This window comes from Hibiscus syriacus, unplaced genomic scaffold (assembly GCF_006381635.1).
Source record: "Hibiscus syriacus cultivar Baekdansim isolate YM2019G1 unplaced genomic scaffold, ASM638163v2 tig00116962_pilon, whole genome shotgun sequence".
Classification (NCBI taxonomy): Eukaryota; Viridiplantae; Streptophyta; class Magnoliopsida; order Malvales; family Malvaceae; genus Hibiscus; species Hibiscus syriacus.
In genome coordinates, this window is record NW_024063488.1 from 5,588,788 (window position 1) to 5,607,944 (window position 19,157).

A 19,157-nucleotide genomic window follows, 5' to 3' on the forward strand; every position below is an offset into this window, starting at 1 on the left:
TTAAATATATAGGGTAAAATTATTTTTTTTGGGTCGGGTCGGGTTGGATATTTTTCACCCTAAACTCAAATTTGACCCGACCCAAATATCACCTTTTAAAAAATCCGAACGACCCGAACCTAATTTTCTAAAAAAAACCAACCCGATCGGGTATGATCGGATCGGAACCCGTCAAATTCGGGTCTCATGTCCATCCCTACATGTACCTGACAAATAGGGATTACCAATTAGTTTTAAAAGAAAAAATATAAAAAAGTTATTTATTTATGATGAAACTTTGAAGCAAATGATATAAATGGATTCATTATCCAATTGTGGAGCTTATAGTGTAACTGGGTTCCTGTAGCATACTGGGAAACCATGAACATTACGGTACTATAATTAATATTTGATAGTTGACACTGGCATTAATTTATCGGAGGCTCCAAACAACAATTATGAAATTACCAACAAAAGCAAAAAGTCAAAGGAATAACATGTGACTTGACGAAGCCTTAACTACCATTACATCATCGTCACCTTCCTTAATCCTTAGCAACTAAAACACTTCATTATCATTCGTTCATGGCTTCCATTTTTACACAATTATCTAATTCAAACGATTATTTTCCCACCCATTAATTAAATAAGGTTAGTTGGTATTTGATAACACATGGAGGAAACGAAGTGCATTGCATGGATAGTCTCTAGTGGATTTCTTTTGTTACATATTTTTTTAATAATTGCTTCTCTATTATCCTATCCTCGCGGCTCTCGTTGGGCTTTTAAAGACGGTTTTGTTTTGTATTAAGAAAGTCAACAAAGAGCCCTCCATGGGAGGGCAACCCATCATTTAAATAAAGCTTTTTTTTAGTTTCTTCAACCGTAAATTAATTATAAACAAATCTTGGGTTCATGGTACAATGCTTAACCAAATGCTGCTAAAGGCGTGAAGCACTTTGCAATATAATACATTATATGGACTAATCATGGAGACTAAAAAAACTTATCATCCAACAACAACAACATATATAGACTCTTAATTTGCATATAATTTAATAATACGAAATTATTCAATATTACAAACTACTATCTTTAGTGTATGTATAAGCCTGTAAACGAACCGAACGATGTATGTTTATATTCGTTCGTTTAACTTTAACCAAACAAATGAACGAACACGAACATAAATGAACAAAAAATTTCTTGTTCGTGTTCGTTCGTTAAGGAATGTAACTTGTTCGTGTTCGTTCATGTTCGTTCGTTTAAATGATAAATGAACATAAATGAACGAACATAAATGAATGGATGTAAATGAACATAAATGAATGGATGTAAATGAATATAAACGAACGTAAATGAACACAAACGAACGAACGTAAACGAACACAATAAACGAACGTAAATGAACGTAAACAAACATAAATGAAAATATTTTTTTTCTTTCCTAACAATTTTAGGATTATATCTTATTTAATTGCTTGTTTGGGGATTTTTTATTTGTATTTAAAATTAATTGAATTTTAAAATATTTATGGGTATCAAATTAAAATTTATTGAGCTTTAATATTTAAAATGGGTCTAGAGATATTGAGCTAAACATAAATGAACGCACATAAACGTAAATAACGAACATATTATCGAACATTCATGAATGTAAATGAACGAACGAGCCATCTGTTCGTGTTTGTTCATTTAATTAAACGAACACAAAATCTTGTTCATATTCATTCGTTTAATAAATAAACGAACAAAAATGAACTTCCCGCCGAACAGTTTACGAACGGTTCATTAAACATTCGGTTCATTTATAGGAATATGCATGTCTTAATAACGTGAGACTACTTAACATTACAAACCACTAATATATACAAAAAGAACATTATAATTTGTTTAAACTTTTATTCGAGTAAAAACATGGACGAACATATGATTTTATATCATGAGTGCAAACTTAGAAAGATTATAAATTTAAATATACGAGATTACAAAGTTTCAAGAGATAAAAATTATATCATAACAAAAAATACACAAATTATACGAAGATTTAAAACTTGTAGGGTTACTATTGCATTCTCAGCACCCCTTCAATCTATTTCTTAGTAAAAAAATGAATAATTTTTTTTTAAGAAAGATGGTGAAAACCATGGCTCATATTTGAGTTGGTCTCACTTACCATGTTCATACTTGACAAAGTGACAGTCCGTTTCGATGAATGCAAACAAATTGGTGGACATTGTTGACTTGAACCATGTTTGGGAAAACAAAAAGTAGAAACATGGTCCTGAATTGCCGACACAAGGAGGGAATTGAAGCAAAACCACCCAAAAATCGTGTTATCGAATTAAACTGTCGGCATTACACTAAATTAAAAGAAACGTTTCAACATTAGAGGGAAGATGTTTTGGCGGGGCATAGGGTGTAGAAAATGGGGGGGCTCACCCATGTCAACAGCTCAGGTGTCTGGCGAGCAACAAGAAGAACCGATGCATGGGCGTTGTTGTCTCACAAAGTTTCAAACATCAGAGTCAGAGACATAACCTTGTGCTTTCAGATATTGCTATTATAAACATCTCCATTTGACTTTCCAAAACATATTATATACATAGGCCTACTCAGAGAATAATTATATATAAAGAATTCAAATTTTAAATCAGTTGATATTCTTTACCCTCTCTCTTTCTCTATAGAAGTGAGCACGTAATTCATGCATGGGAATGCACAAGTAAATGTGTTGATCAACCTCTTTAAAAATATTAGTTAAACTTAAAATGAAATGGATTAAAAATTATTATTTTTATTTTAAATGGAATTGTTGACATAAAAAAATAATTAAAATACATTACAAAATATAAAACGAGTATGGCATAGATAGAATGTTCATTGGCAATGCATTATAGCTAAAAAAATTGTAATTCCTACTCAAGCCCATTAGAACCCAGGCTCGATAAGTGGGAATGATGAATAAACCATTTTTATTATTTTTAAAAAATATATATTAAAACCCCATTAAGCCCATGAGAATCTTGTTACTTTCTTTTGTCTCTGCAATGAGGACAGTAACAAGTCTTCACATTTCCAATATTTTCCTTCAAGGGCAGCAACATGTCTGCGAAAAAAAATTGTTCAAAACATCTATCGTCAATCCTCAACAGGATTTAAGTTCCACTTCTTGACATGAATAATGAAAACAGAAATGAATCCAATCATACACATTGGGAAAATATAGTGTCATGCACTGAAACAAATATTATATCTCCTACGACGATGTCGGTCCATTACTCTTTGGAGCCTTCGGAGCATTTCTTGTTCAGTGAATATTCTACCAGGGTAGCTTAAAATGACACTTCTTTGAATCGGAGGAGACCAAATTTCACTCCTTGAATAATCGAAGTTGAATTCAGACACATCAGGAAACTTCTTGAGAAGGCGGTCGGATACATGTTTAGGAACCACTTGAACCTTAACAGGAGATGGGAGAGGCAAATTAGAAGGTGAAGATGAAAAGACTTCAAAGCTTGACATTGATGGGAAAACACAACTGAGCACAAAAATAAGCTTCACAAAGAGAACAACAAGATACTTATGTTCCTATATAAGATTCAAATCATCCTGTTGAATTTATTAACATGATCATTATGTTCAGGAGCATGGCCTGCAGATTTTGACACAGAAAATTAATTCTGCTCACACTGCAGGGCTGACATAGGAAGATTCTAGAGTTGCAAAGCTAAAGACCAAAAGAAATTAAAAAATGTGTGCAGTTAAATGAGTTCCATTGTTTTCTTCTGAAATTTTGGAGCTCTTGTGTACGTTTTACCAAAAACAATCTTTTTTGTGCAGGACCTTACAGGTTGAAAGTGGGAAGCGGTAGGCCCTTTGCATGGCAACTTATTGGATGCTGAACTCGGTGAATCTTTTTAAGTAGGGACACTGAACACTGTCCCTGTCCAAAGAAAAACACAACTTAGACTTGGGAAAACCATTTTCTCCCACTTTCTGAGTTCCCATCTGTTAAGCAAATCTGTTTTTCTGAGGCATGGTACTCATCCGGTTGCAATTTTGCATGGGATGAGTTTAGCGAAACTCTAGTTTATAAAACAAGGTTACGGGCCAGGCTTGATTTAGATGTCCACCCAGTATTTAGTCCTGACCTACCCATTTAAGTTTTTATTATTATTTTTGAATTCAGAAAACATTAATTATTTATGTAGTACTTTAGTAAGTGTCACTGCGTGTAATAAAGAGAGAGAAAAGGTATGGTGGTTTTCTAAAAGAAAGATCAAAGTTGTTCCAACAGTGAATATGATGGGTGATTACTTGTTGTAGAGTGCCCATGCTCATAAAGGTTCATTGCTTAGACCCTTCAAATTTTAGCTGTCATTTGCTCCTCCAATTACTCCAAATAAGAGCTATGTATATACTTTAATTGTTTAATAATAAAGATGGTATATTTGATGATAACAAAGATCAAGAACATAGATCGAAAAGCAGAGTACACTTAACTGGGTAACCAAACAGCAAGACTCGTGTTCTTAAACCTCAACATCCATTTCTTTTTCAATAACCAACAACCAACCCCATTTATGCACAAACTAAAAACACAACAAAGATCTCAACATCAGCATTCAAGTCACTTTAAAAACCTTCAACTTGAAGGTTCCATTTTCTCTAGATAGAAGGACCAAAACCAGCAACAAATTGTGTGCTGTAAATACTTTTAACCCATCTAAAAAACACTGTAGAACATTCTTTCATTTTAACACCTAAAAACACATTATTGCACACATTTTTAATAAATTTATGTTAAAAGTTAAAGACCAAGATGATCAATTCAGTCTCCAATTTCCACTCGGGAGTCAACTCCACACACACAGCGAGTGGTCTTTTACACCTCCAAATTCTAACCCGAATGGAAAGGGAAAAAGTATATATTTTATATATTTTTTTTCTAGGGGAGATCTTAAAGTTGGAACGAAACCCTCCTTCACACACTCTTTCTCTCTCATATTCACTCGAAACTAAGTAAAAGGGAAAGTGAAGGAGGGGAAATAGTTATAGCAGTGAGTTTTGAGGAGTGAAAGATGGCTGGTTACAGGGCAGAGGATGACTATGACTACCTTTTCAAGGTGGTGCTGATCGGTGATTCAGGAGTAGGGAAGTCTAATCTGCTCTCTAGGTTCACCAGGAACGAGTTTAGCCTCGAGTCCAAGTCCACTATTGGTGTTGAGTTCGCTACTCGTAGCTTGAATGTTGATGGTAAGGTCATCAAGGCTCAGATTTGGGACACTGCTGGTCAAGAAAGGTCTCACTTTTCCTATTTCCTTGTCTTTATTTATTTTTGGACTGAATATGCTTAGCTCTCTGCTGATTTGCGAATAAAGGTTAGCAAATATAGAAACGGATTTTTGTTCCCTTGGCTGTCTGCCTGGGGAAAGAAAGCAACTTCGATACTGCTAGACATTTTTTTAAGGTGATTCTGCTGGAGTTTGATTCGATCTGAAATTGGATTCAGCAAATTTCCTTTTAGCTTTGCAGTAGAAAAAAGGAAGTTCTTGCTCTAGCTTATCTTGATCTGTGAGCAGCCTGTGTTTAAATGGTATTGTGGTTGCTTTTATTTTACTAATCTGTTGTTAGATTTAGTTTGTTTTCCTAATGCTAATGTGCTTGGTTTGCAAATAGATCGAACATAGATTTGAGATTGGATCAGCAGATCTAGAATTATCTTCATATCGTGATCTTTTTATATGAGCTGTTAGTATTTTATAATTGTTATTAATGGCTTTGACAATGAGCCAGAAGCGAAGTGATCATGCTTTGCAGTAATATGTTTGCTTCCTACTCGATACAATACATGGTTCAACTTTATCACAGGGCTAAAATTGCAGTATAATAATCTAGTTAGCTCGTCAGAGTTCTGCAATAAGTTGGGTTTAGAGAAACTGACAACTGTATCCGGCTTGATGATAATGCCGGTTTTTCTTTGTTACTTGCCTGCTTCCCCATTTTGTAGTAATAAAGAACTGATGATTGCTTGTTTCATGAGTGTAGGGAACCTGCTAATCTAGTTTAGCATAAAATCTTGTTTGGTGTTCAAGTTGTGACAGGGAATTGTAACTAGTTTTTGTTTAATTGGTGATGGAAGTAATGGCTTGAAAACTAAATAGATGTCAGTTGTTTAGAGGGACCTTTAAGTCATTGTTCGTATTAGTATCCAGGATGTTGCAGGCAAGGATTAGTGCTTTAGTAAATTGTTTTTTTCTTTTGTTCTTTGTGATTTGGAAGCTGTAACTTCTGTTTCATATGATTTCTTTTGCAATGTGGAAATTACTATTTTTTACCACTCGAGTTTAAGGGGCTTCTAGCTTTTTTTAGTCGAGTAATGTTGTAGTTGAGCACCTAACTATTATAATCTGGGTGAGATACTTTGTTGAACAATATTGATTTGACAGTGTGTTGTTAATTTTAGTTTATGAAAATCAAACATTTCCCATATGAAAAGTCACTTGGATCCTAGGGCCTGAGCAAACTCCTCATTCATTTCTTTGAAAATGAAAACGTAAGGTTCTCACTTCATCCTTGGAATAGCAGGAAGACTGGGTTAGGTAAACTTGATAATAAGCCCAGAGGAAAAATAAAAACATCCGATTTAGCAATTTTTGTGCCGATATATGTAATCTCTGTATAGTTTGGATTCAGATAAAGATTGATGAAATTGCTTTCACATCAGCTGCTCTACTGTAGTTTTTATCTCAGAATGAAGAGATGCATGAATGAACCCTTGATTTCTAGGGGAAATGGGTATAGTGTTAATCAGGGTTGATGAGGTTAAATGGCTGGATAGTTCTTGCATTTAAAGTCCAGTACTTTTGCACTCAGATGAGAGTTTCGGATAAATTTGTTCTAATTCCAGATTTCTGACATCTTGTAGAATCCATCTGCCCCATGCTATTCTGCTTCTTTTGTATTATTTTCTGAACTCCTCTGCTCACACTGTTAGGTATCGTGCCATCACAAGTGCCTATTACCGAGGAGCAGTTGGTGCGCTACTTGCGTACGATGTTACCCGACACTCCACATTTGAAAATGTCGAGAGGTGGTTAAGAGAGTTGAGGGATCACACCGATCCCAACATCGTGGTCATGCTCATTGGCAACAAATCAGATCTTCGACACCTTGTGGCTGTGCCAACCGAGGACGGGAAATCCTTCTCGGAGAAAGAGTCCCTCTACTTCATGGAAACTTCAGCCCTGGAAGCTACTAATGTGGAGAACGCGTTTGCAGAAGTTCTTACGCAGATTTACCATATCGTAAGCAAGAAGGCGATGGAGACCAGTGATGAAGGGGCTGCTTCAGGTGTCCCTTCCAAGGGGGAGAGAATCGACGTTGGTAAAGATGTGTCTGCAATGAAGAAAGGGGGTTGCTGCTCAAGCTAAGGATGTAACATTAGAATCTGCAATATATGATGCAAGCGATGGGATTTCTTTGTAAAACCTTGGGTTTTGTAAAATTTTTCTAAAAAATGGTACCTACAGTGGACCGGAATTGATTTATTTTTACATTAAAAAGTTTTTCTAATGGCTGTTAATTTTAGTCCATACTACTTATGAAGAAAAACGCCAGCATATGCAATTGCTGAGCGTTGTAGATTGGCACACACATTAATTAATTAATGGCTAACCCTTTTATGATAAGCCATCTTATGCTGGCATTTGTCGTATTTTATGTGCGCAGTAATGGAACGGATGGGAAGAAATTTATTAAAAATAGTAAAACTTTTATATACATCATCATAGCTCATTGCTGACGTTACCCCTCCTCTATAATATGTTTAGTTGCAAAATCTATTACTAATACATTTCAAATTACATAATTAAAAGAACTTTTATATTAAATTTGGCTTAATTTCAATTGTTAACCAATTAAAAACAATTTAAACGTTTGATCTTTAATTAAACATCAACTTGGGCCCCTCTTCAACCCCTCCTATACTATTATCATAATTGAATAATAACAGGAATTATAATATTGCAAATTTCTTTGGCTCGGGTTTAGCAGGGGAAGAAGCTTAAGATACAAGCAAAGGTTAGCTTAATCTAAAATAAAATAAAAAAGTTGAGGTTTGAAAGAATGATAAGAAAATATTTTTCAGATGATGAACAAACTTTTCCAGGCCACAGCATATCGTAAAAGTCAAAGTTTTTGTAAAGTCCCAACTTCTAAAACTCGCTCAAATATGGAATTTCCAAGAGAAACTCGGTCAAAAGTGGTTATAGGTTTATATGCCTCGAGATCCGATTAACCTTTTTTTATTACTCCATTTGACAAGGTGTGAAAAGGAAGAGGTGAGGAAGAAAATATGAAAATAACAAAGTCTAAAACGGCTAACTGCCATTATTTGTTTTCTTAAGAAGAAAGATAGGCTGGATATTTGAGAATAAAGAGATGCTGCTGCGAATCCAGATAGTTTTGTTTCTATTCAATCGAGTCCCTTAGAGCTTAAACGGACGGCAACGGCAAATATTGGTAAGCCACAACAATATGACGACGTAATTTGGAATTTCGGGACTATTATTCATATACCACACCGAAATCAAAGCCAAATTAAATTGTGAAAGGAAAAAAGATATATCCAAAGAAATTCTAAAAGGGGTAATAAATGTAAGAGTTTTTCTGAAAAATGAAATTTCGTTTTTTTTCCCTGTCGTCTCCGTTTTGTATTTCCTATATAGATGACGATACGCACCGCACGACGTTGAAACCAAGGAATCCTCCGCCAATTACAAATTGTTAATAATCCACGTGTCTGTAGATCCCGACCTGTGGTCCCACATTCGGCTGGACACAAACGAGCACTCGGGCAACTCGCCGAGATCGGCGAATAACGACTCGTCCTCTTCCTTCATTGGGAAAATCATCGCCACGTCGGCATCGCAGTTATCCCTTTCCGTGAACAGCGGGCTCTCCAAAACCGTCGAAGAGGTCGTTTCCATTTCCCCAAACCAAGCAAATTCATCCCCTGTTGTAAGAATGGAGTCGTCCGTCAAATCAGCGAACCTCTCTTCCGTCCCTGATTCCTGTTCCGTATCATGTTGCGACGTAGATGGCTCGGACTTTACAGCGGTTTTAGTAGTAGTTGGTGTCTCCTCTACAGCCACCGCCGCTGACGCGGCAGCAGCAGCAGCTTGTTTAGCGGCGGCGCTGTTGTTTCTAGAAGCGGGCCAAGGGTGATTGTGTTCGCAGGAATAGGTGATCACTAACATTTTAGGGTCCACACGACTCCTCTCAACTTGTTTCCTCGCCGGACATCCTTTCGAGCTACTACAACGATAATATCCTCTGCCGGCCGTAAGATCAAAAAACAGAAACCATAATCAAGGGTTGGTAATTTTAGAACCCTAAATTTTGAAATTTATTTCCTTCGATGCAGAGAAACGTTAGTTAATTTTAACTGCTAGTTACTTCGCCTTTACCTGGGATAAGGAGAGCCTTTGATGGGTTTCTGGCCGTACTTTCGCCAAGCCCAAGAATCGGACGGTGGAGCACTCTCACCTTTATAGCGGGAACCTTCAACGTCCTTGATCGGCACTGACAGTACTCTTTTCTGTATGGATCTTCTACTGTAATAAAAACCCCATCACGTCAAAACAAAAAAATTAAAACATGCAAACAACGTACGTAACAGAAGTTTACCCTTTTTTATGCGAGTGTTTGATGTCGTTGAGCGTGGCAGAAGGAGGAGAATCGACGCCGGTTTCTGATGAAACGTTGTTATCTTCAAATTCTTGTTCAGTAACATAAGGGTTACAAGCTTTGTTGAAACTACTATCACCACCGTCCATGACTGATGATTGAGCGTTGATTAATCCCAGAGAGTGGTTGTTAGGCGAAGAAGAAGAAACAGAGAGGGTGGCTCTTTTAAAAATGGGGGGAGAGAAGGGGGCGGCAAGTTGACAGATTGGGTTTGGGCATTAGTTTATAGAGGACGTGCAAAGCAAATTGTTGATATAAATCCTAGCTTTTATTAAAATACGACATGAATATGACACGCTTTTTAATATATTATTTTATATCTTTATTACATCTGTTTGGAGTTTTCCCACTATTTATCGCCTTTTGTTTATGTAATTGATACAATGTAACTACTCTGGCTGCTTTTGTTTAGGATAGACCGTGGCTTGGAATGGATCTCCGTTATTTCTTATGTATACTGTATCTAATTCGAGTAATTTTATTATATTATAATTTATTTAATATTTTTAATATTTTATTTAAATTTAAATTAATAAATGTTTTGGGTATTTATAAGCCAATCGATTTTAGCGTGGCTAATTACGATTTAATTGATAATATTATTAATAATAAGAAAATGAGTAACGAATTATAGTATAGACAACAAAAAATAAGTGTCAATGCCATTTAACTATTAGAATAATAAATCTATTGATCATTAAAAGTATTTCTCGGCTAACAATTTTTTGAACTAATGTTTCTTAACTACATTTAACTTGGGCTGTTGGAGCTTAATATGCAATATATTTTTCTTCCAAAATTAGCTATGAACTACCCATTATTAATAGTTTTGGATACATATAAAATGAATCAATTGCTTGTTAATTTTCTTTTTAATTTTTTGTTACTAGGACGCGATGTAAGTTTTGATGTTGGTTGTCTTCGTCGGTTTTTGTTTTTACTTTTAATTTGTTTTTTTGTTTTTATTTTTAATAATTCTGCTTTTATGTCACAATTTTTTCTGTCTTCATGAAAAATTTTCTTTGCCTTTACGCACATTTTCAATTTTATTTTTCGGTTTTTTGGTCGTCTTTGTCGTTTATTTTTTCTCAGGGTTAGATTCGATGTCGTCACAACTGATTAAGATGTCACTCATCTGTTATCCCACTTATCTTTCATGTTTTGAACCATTGAACTAGATTGGATACATAACCTACGTTCGTAGATGTTTTTCTCACGATGCTTGGATCTGATTTGTGTTTATCGGTGGTCTTTCAATAGTTTATTCCCCTGTTGTGGTTCATTTGCCGTAGCAATCAGATCTATTCGTAGCTTCCTATTGTTCGAGTTTTTTTTAATGGGGTTTTCACATTCACATTGTATGGTTTATATACGATCTTAAGTTGTTTCGTTTTTTTTGTCTTAATGTTTATAGAAGAATATATTGATTATGAGGTTTAGTTTATGATTCTTATTGTGAGTCCTCGTTATAATTTAGATATTTTTTTCTTAATAAAATAAGTTGTTTTTTCTGAAAAAGAAAAAGAGTTTTGGCTACATATACTCATATGCTTGAAATGCAAAAGTATAATTATTTAATTAGGGTAATATGTATTCCAATTAAGGAGAAGAGAAAAGTGACGCAGGTATGGCCTCTGGTTGATTAGTTAGGTTAAAAATTGAACTTTTGAGAACGCCTTTTCCTTTTTATCTCCTTTGCCTGTTTTTTAAATCAAAAGTAAACTAAAATTGGTATATATTCTATTAGTTATTTTGGCATCTATTAACTAAAGAAACCATCTACGTACCTTCGATCTTTTCAAAATCAAACCCACAAAAAATCAGAAGAAAAAACACACACACTTTTGTCAAGTCTCACGTGGTGTTTTCGTAACAATCGAGGAAATCAAAAGTTATCCATTTGCTTAATTAATTACAGATTTATAGTTATGTAATTATATTAATCAATTATAATAAACACGATAATTAAAGAATAAATAAATATAAATGTTTTAATATGGGTGGAGACTTTTATCAACCTTGGGCTCGTCTTAGTTCTTTACATCAACAACACCTTGTTAACACCGTCGCTCCTAATAAACTAAAAACACTAATGCCTTCTCACTTAATAATTAAAGAGACCCCCCAGCTGAGCTATCACTACATTCGAATTAAAACCAAAATTTTCAAGAAAGATTTCACTTTTCTAACTCACATCAAACGCAGTTTGTCTGTGATTACAAGCTAATGGATAAAAGAATACATTTAATGATTTGATCGTCCATGTTTTGTTTGATTATGAAGAGGATATATGTCATGCAAATATAATATTTAAACATTTTTTCTTCTCTGTTGGGGGGAAATCATGGGAATTTACAACATATACGATCATGTTTCAGTGTTTTATGGTTGTATTACAAACTAATACATTTTTGAAATCCTACAATTAATATCGTTGACTGATTCAGTAATTGAGGGAGAAATAATCATTGTAGAGTTCATGGATGCGTGAAAGCAACGTGATTGTGATTCCTTTTTTCTTATTCAGAATTCATATCAAGTATAAAGGTATTTTTTATCATAAGCATTGAATGAGTGTTATTAATTACGAGCATTTTAAAAATCTTGCCATCTCTGACTTCCCATGCCTACGGCATCACCCTTGCCACCCCTCGATCCAGCCTTCAATAAATAAACCTGCTTTTTAGCAACATGTATGGATTTAAATTAAGGAACAGAAACTTCCCCGTGCCTTCTTATTTACATTTATTATCTCTTGGAAATCACTCCTAACTGGAAGGAAAAGAAAGTGCTTTATATTTCATAAAATCGTCAGTGGGATCTCAACATCCAATGGAATGTAGTCCACATGCTTAATTGTTCAGATCCATGTAATATGGGATCCAAAAGTTAATCCAATCGACGTGGATAAACCCTGCTTAATTACTTCCAAATTAATCATGAATTTGGCAAAATAATATGGGATCTCAACATCATGAGTTTATTTGGTAAAATCATCCTAATAAGAAATATATATATTTTTTGTGTCCGTTAATGACATAGTGTTTGAACTGAGGGGCACATCTAAATTTAAAGTCCATGCAACTTTGGTTAATTGAAACTCCATTTTTGCCCGGTGGGAACTACTCTAACTCTAATAGCTTCGTTGTTTTAAGTTTTATCCATAGGAATAAGTGCAAGTAATTGATACATAATAACTATAGATGGACCCCATAACCATTTAAGAAGTGCACCAAACCCTCAAAGATAATATAAATATAGAGAGAGACGTAATGAAATGTTTTAAAAAATTGGAACAATTTTATCATCTTCTTAATCACGTTAATCAATGTTTAAATAATTGGATAGTCAACGAGTTTACAAAATATCTAATATAGACTTTTCTTTTCACTTAACATATAAAACTTTAGACTTGTAAGAGAAAAAAAAGAGACAATTTTTAGATCGTTTAATTCAGTTATTTTAATGATATGAACTTATCAAATGATTTCGATAGTTAAAAAGTTTCGTATGTATTTTTAATAATAAAGAAAGATTCTGAACAGATATTTCGTTATAATTTCTCTGAACTATTCGAAAAATTATATCAATAATCTTAGTTGAATCACACCAGATTCTTCAACGTTTACAATAGTTTAATTTTCCACGGAATTGGAAAGTTTCATATTTGTTTATGGATGACATTTTTGTTTAATTGTCGTGTTACATCCAGATTGTTTTTATAATTCGATTTAGTTGAATTAGTGTTCCTTGTATGACAAAAATATTGAATTACTGAGCCTTGCATAAATCGAGTGTTTTTAATGGGTCGGAAGTTGCCCAAGTCCAAAACATCATTTCAGCCCATTTGTTTGCCAATATTTTTTTTAAAAATAAATTTGCTGTTAAAAATATATTTTAGTATTGATTTTCTGTATTATTATTTGGGTAACCTACACATTTGATCACTTTTGTTTGAGATTTATAAACCTATGGTCCCTGGATTCAAAAACCATAAGTTTTGGTCATTTACATTATAATTTTATCAAGAATTGGTCACCAAGACGTTAGTTGTCGTGAGTTGGATGACATGACACGTTAGTAAAAAGTTTTAATTTTTATTTTAACCCTTGAACTTTAGATAAATTACTAATTATGGGTTTTTTTGTAAATCCAAAATAGTTCGAGGATAAAATATAATTTAACCCCTTTTTTCATATGTTTTCTTCCCCAAACCTACCTTCTCCGCCGCTTCCCCTACTTCCTCTCTAAACCACTGGTAACACATTTAGCTTTTGGGAAAGCTTTTCGTTGGAAAACAAAAAGATATTGTATCAGTGACCAAATTTTAATAAAACGATAACGTAAATGACCAAAACATATGTTTTTTTGAATCCAATGACCATAGATTTATAAAACTCAAACTAAAGTGATCAAATATGTAGTTTACCCTTATTATTTTATAACATAATTTTTTTTTATTCAATTAATTAATTAATTAATTAATCTATATTAAAAAATTATTAAGATTCATTACGAGAAAAATCTCTTATCTCAATTTGTTTTATTTATAACACCAATATTTAATTCTTAAATATTATTTAAGAGATATAATATCTCGTCTTACTAAATTAATTAATAGTTATTTTTTTTTCTTTTACGAGCATATTTCCAATTCCTTATATTTTAGGTAGAATGGTGTTTAGACATCCATTTTTCTAGTTTAGTTATTTTAAGTACTAAAATTTTATTATATCTCTTTTGATTGTTTACTTTATTTTTCCTTAAATTAACCTAAATATAACATAACAATAACGGTGTTATTAAAATGACGTTAATTATTTGTGATTTTCTATCACATCCCAGAAAATGAAAAAAATGATTATTTGACTTTATTTAAATACTAAAATGAGTTTTCTTATAATATTTTTTAGCACTTTTAATGTTTTAGATGACGCGATAAAAAAGAAAATAGATGATGCTAATAATTTAATAAGAATAAATCAATTGATGTAAGATTAATGACTCATTTTTTTACAACTCATTTTTATTTTATCACATTTGGGCTAATTTAACAAAAATATAAAAGATTGAACACTAAATTAACTAATTGGTAAAGATGAAAGACTAAAAGGTCGTTCTACCTATCTTTTATTTACATAAAGGTGGTATAAAAAAATTATGTACATCAAGGTACGAGGATTTACAAGTAATCAGGGGAGGAAATAGGCGATAGAGTTGAGGAGGTCAATTTAAAACTTTTTTTAAAAAAAAGAGAGATTTAAATTAAAATTTTCAAAAACTTTGAAGAGTTCAGTTTTTTCTTTCAAAAAAATTGGGGTCTAATTAAAGTTTTTAAAAATTTGTGAGGCTTAATGAGAATTTTTAAAATTTATGAGAAGTGTTTAATTAAGAATATTCAAAAAATTTAAAGCTTAATATGAATTTTTTAAAATTTCGAGGGGTCAATTTATTCTTTTTGAAAATTTTAAGGATCTAAAACTAATTTTATTTTATTTTTTGGGGGCATATTCCATCCCCACTTAGTTCCGCCACTACAAGTAATATATAAGTGAACAGTTTTTTTTAACCTTTTACTAATTAATGGGTGGAGGATGAAATGTTTTTCAAGGGAATATAGATTGTAAAAGAAAGTAAAAAGTGTGAAATATGAGTGAATTTCACTCAATAACAATGCTTTAATGGTTTATTTTCATATACTTTTATCACTCATAACAAATTGCTAGAAAAGTCTATGTTGCTTAAAACTTTATAACCTAATATTATAGATTATATATTAACAAATGTTAAGCATTTCAGGTATCCATTGTCGTCCAGTGGTTAGGATATCTGGCTTTCACCCAGGAGACCCGGGTTCAATTCCCGGCAATGGAAAGCAATTCTTTTGTTAATCGAGATGCATACCGCAACTTTTATACCTTTTAAAAGTTTTATTTTTTAATCTTTTACTACCTGAGATGCATACCATACACACTGAATCAGACACAGATACCATTACGTTCTACATTTTAAAACCCCATGTATACGGAGATGCATACATGTCTAGACTCTAGATATCATACACTGTATGAATCATAACTTTTGCTTAATCTAACATTAGTATTCCCCGCAAAATCTTTCTATATATTGTCACCTCCTTGCTTTTCAATGGCCTTAAGGATAGCTTGAGTAATATCCTTGATATCGGTAGTTTGCAGGTCTTGAGCCTCAGCAATGGCTTCCATGGCAAAGAAATGACTGCAAGAAACTTTAGCTTGAAGAACGTTAAGACCCAGTTCTTCAAACGCCTCTAGAATTGAGATCAATTTGTCCCCTTCTTTGTTGCAACTCACTTTCACTATCAACTCTTCCCCAACCTTCTCCACCTTCACTTCCTGCTAACACCCCATGAATTATATACATGAACTTGAAAAAAAAACTGCTTAAATATTTGAAACCATAGATTACCTTTGGGATTTGTATATGCTTCAATAGAGTGAAGTATTGGTTTCTGATAGCCACAAGATTTTCGTACTCTCTGTGTATTTCTTCCAACTTGAGTTTGAGCTTGTGACACTGGAGAAGAACATTTAAGACGATGGACCTCCTTTTAACCTTTGAAAACAAAAAAACAAAAAAAGGGTCAAGTTCTTTTTCCTCTGAATAATATTAAAAGATCTCAAAATATTAAGACTACATATATATTTGTATTACAGATTTGGAGTTGTAGAGAGTTGGCAGAAACTGAAGCTTTCTGCGAGATGTTCTCCTTTGCAGCTGAGTTACCATTCTGAAACTTATCTTTGGATGTGTAAAATGTGAAGTGGTAGTAGTAGTAGTAGTATGATCTGAATGAAGTTGCCTAGCTTTTATAGGATGGGAAAGGGATGAGTAATTGGGAGAGAAGGGTAAGTTGGGATCCATAAATGCCTTTGCTTGTCTTATATGAATATTATTATAATATGATTAAGCAGGTAAAAAAAGCTTTATGATATTTGGATGCAACTATTGTATGATTGCTTTGATAACATATTAGGGTTGCTCTTATGTTCCATTTTTAACAATAACAAATTCTCTTTAGTGTTTCTTATATTTGATTATAATCCAATTTAACAACAATGCTATTTTTTATGATTCGTGACTATAGTTAGTGTGTCTTTACTTTTGGAATGTTAGAGTGGAATATTTGTGGAGTTGTGTAATTATTCTTTGTTGCTAACTTGGATTATGTTATTATAATGGAATGATTTTGAGCTACTTAATTAGATATTCACCACTAGGCATGTTTAATCATGTGACATCCTAACAAGGTCGGAAGCAGTTATGGAAACTATATAAAATAATAAGAGACGGAAAATATCATTAATTAACAGTGATATTAAAATAAAGGGTATACAGATTGTTATATGCTTCTCCTCTTTGATTGGTTAAATGACAGCAATAAAATAAAACAGGAAAAGGGCGGACATGAAGCCTGATGACAGAGTGATATTAGTGATTAAAATAAGGAAAAAGGGGGCCATTAAAGGCTAAAAAGAAATGCCAAAACGATAAGGCTAAATTGGAATGATGGATGAAATGGAGTAATGTGGTTGTCATATTGTCGTTTGGGTTGGCAATATTTGCATGGGAATTGAGAGTCAGATGAATGAGGAAGTAGATGGTGAAGTCGGGATCACATGCACAGGCCATCGATAGAGCCAAAAAAGGTAGAGTCAGACAATGTTTGTGTATATGTCTATGGCTTGGTGATGCTGAGGCATATTTGCAGAGGCTTCACGGGCCATTCTTATTGGTTTCTCCTTGTTTGTCCCCGGCAAGCAATCCCCTTAACTTGCCTTTGCCTGTCTGTGCCTGCTTGTGGCTTTGCAACCTCACATGCTCTCTCTGACACTCTCACATCTGTTTTATTCTTTATCGTTCTTCCTTCTTCTGGGGTTCATCATTTCCACTTTTTAAAATTATATCCAACTCTCTAGCTTTTCTGGCTTTCAAATTTCACCTACTTGCTTTTCAGGTTTGAAAGGTTGCATCATTTTCATTTCTTTAAAAAAAATAAAAAAATGATTGGTGGACTCAACAGTCACGAGTCTCGACTTTATCAAAAATAAAATTATTCCAAATTAAAAAGAAATACTCTCAATAATAAGCTAATTGGTCGAATGTATCTAGTATCGGACCAATCACCTAGTATCGTCAGAGCATGTTCAAAGCCTGGTGGTGATATTTTCCTATGCTTATGTTTCTGAATTGGAATGGTATTTAATTGGAATGCCCTGTTCATTACTATTTTATGCGTGGTTGGTTCTGGTGTCTTTTTGGGTGCTGATAAAACCTGTGAGCGTTGCGTTCGTCCCCTGGATCAACAAAAAGACCAAGTGTACAGCAGAGTACTTTGTCTGTCATCAATTACATTACTTTGTCCACTTCTCTAAAAGGTTTTATCATTCCTTCACAAGCATGCATCTGCAAGCTTCCATGAACACATAAGAAAAAGTGAAGATGTTAATAAATTACGGTATCCTGTTGGGAATTACCGAGTGTTCCTTAAATCACTCTAACTCTAGTGTAGCGGCACACCCACTCTCCTTTGAAACCCACTTATAGGGGTCCCTTTTATCTTTGTAATATAGTTGAATGCTTTGATAACAAAATCCATCTGTTTTGTTTGTCCATTTCTGCCTCTCAGTTTGAGAGAGGAGAGACTACTTTTTATGTATCCTGGCATCCAGGGAACCAGGAATCACATGAGCTAACAATGCAGCCTAGGCGAGCACTATACTAAAGCTTTTTCTTGTGAACAAATAAACAATTGTTTAATGAAAACAAGGGGCTAAAAAACCTTATGCAAGCATGCCTTATGTTGGCGTTCGGTTCGATATTGTTCCTTTTCTTCTTCTTCCAAGAATTCCTCAAGATAGCTATATTTGTAGGCTTTGGAAGTATATATCTGTAGAGACTTGAGATGAAACCTCCTTTTTCACGACATTGTTGGGATACGTTGTTTTGTTTGGAAATGAAGAATTTCAATTCTGTAGAAACTTATCAGAAAGCTGAACTAGTCTATACGTTTACTCTATGGCCTGCCTTCCTGCCATTGTAGCAGTAAGCAGTGTCAACAGTTTTCCTGCAAAACACAGGACAATAACAAAATTCAACACGACAAAAGATAATCCAACTCATCCTTGATTGCAGTGCAATCAGAAAACACCGGTTGCTGCCATTTGTCCGGTTAAGTTCCTATACAAAAAATCAAATACAACGAATTGAATTTTTTTTTTAAATTAATATAAAAAAACTTTATATTATCACTATAACATGAAACATTTATATGTAATTAATTAAATATTTAAGTTGACTTATTTCATAGATATTTATTTTCATATTTACGTTTGATTAATTAAACATATTTTACGCAATTTATTAATGATATTGAGTTTATTTCA

At 33.5% G+C, this 19,157-nt stretch overlaps 3 protein-coding genes and 1 non-coding gene across 4 annotated transcripts; 2 read left to right on the top strand and 2 right to left on the bottom strand.

The window, feature by feature from the left end:
• The first annotated feature begins 4,950 nt into the window (after positions 1–4,950).
• Positions 4,951–7,567, top strand: LOC120190065 (ras-related protein RABA1c-like). The gene is made up of 2 exons (XM_039193191.1): positions 4,951–5,284; positions 6,980–7,567. The coding sequence occupies exons 1-2, from the start codon at positions 5,064–5,066 to the stop codon at positions 7,413–7,415; spliced, it is 657 nt and encodes a 218-aa protein (XP_039049122.1). The 5' UTR covers positions 4,951–5,063; the 3' UTR covers positions 7,416–7,567.
• Positions 7,568–8,759: 1,192 nt separating this feature from the next.
• Positions 8,760–9,945, bottom strand: LOC120190534 (probable WRKY transcription factor 65). Its single transcript, XM_039193603.1, has 3 exons — positions 9,673–9,945; positions 9,453–9,599; positions 8,760–9,318 (listed from the first exon to the last, which is right to left on the bottom strand). Exons 1-3 carry the CDS (start codon positions 9,819–9,821, stop codon positions 8,760–8,762), a joined length of 855 nt encoding a protein of 284 aa, XP_039049534.1. The 5' UTR covers positions 9,822–9,945.
• A 5,587-nt stretch (positions 9,946–15,532) lies between these two features.
• On the bottom strand, positions 15,533–16,608 carry LOC120190091. The gene is made up of 3 exons (XM_039193220.1): positions 16,426–16,608; positions 16,180–16,326; positions 15,533–16,106 (listed from the first exon to the last, which is right to left on the bottom strand). The coding sequence occupies exons 1-3, from the start codon at positions 16,498–16,500 to the stop codon at positions 15,852–15,854; spliced, it is 477 nt and encodes a 158-aa protein (XP_039049151.1). The 5' UTR covers positions 16,501–16,608; the 3' UTR covers positions 15,533–15,851.
• TRNAE-UUC lies at positions 15,535–15,606 on the top strand. The gene has a single exon. It is a non-coding gene; the product is annotated as a tRNA-Glu (tRNA).
• Positions 16,609–19,157: the final 2,549 nt, after the last annotated feature.

What these genes read in the sequence shown, in the direction of transcription:
- LOC120190091 (XM_039193220.1), bottom strand. Translation starts at nt 16,500, where the DNA reads ATGGTAACTCAGCTGCAAAGGAGAACATCTCGCAGAAAGCTTCAGTTT. An exon ending in CTCTCTACAACTCCAAATCT is followed by an intron (nt 16,327 to 16,425) that starts GTAATACAAATA and finishes TTGTTTTCAAAG; the next exon opens with GTTAAAAGGAGGTCCATCGT. An exon ending in AGCATATACAAATCCCAAAG is followed by an intron (nt 16,107 to 16,179) that starts GTAATCTATGGT and finishes GGGTGTTAGCAG; the next exon opens with GAAGTGAAGGTGGAGAAGGT.
- LOC120190065 (XM_039193191.1), top strand. Translation starts at nt 5,064, where the DNA reads ATGGCTGGTTACAGGGCAGAGGATGACTATGACTACCTTTTCAAGGTG. An exon ending in GACACTGCTGGTCAAGAAAG is followed by an intron (nt 5,285 to 6,979) that starts GTCTCACTTTTC and finishes TCACACTGTTAG; the next exon opens with GTATCGTGCCATCACAAGTG.
- LOC120190534 (XM_039193603.1), bottom strand. Translation starts at nt 9,821, where the DNA reads ATGGACGGTGGTGATAGTAGTTTCAACAAAGCTTGTAACCCTTATGTT. An exon ending in AAACACTCGCATAAAAAAGG is followed by an intron (nt 9,600 to 9,672) that starts GTAAACTTCTGT and finishes TTTTTATTACAG; the next exon opens with TAGAAGATCCATACAGAAAA. An exon ending in AAAGGCTCTCCTTATCCCAG is followed by an intron (nt 9,319 to 9,452) that starts GTAAAGGCGAAG and finishes TACGGCCGGCAG; the next exon opens with AGGATATTATCGTTGTAGTA.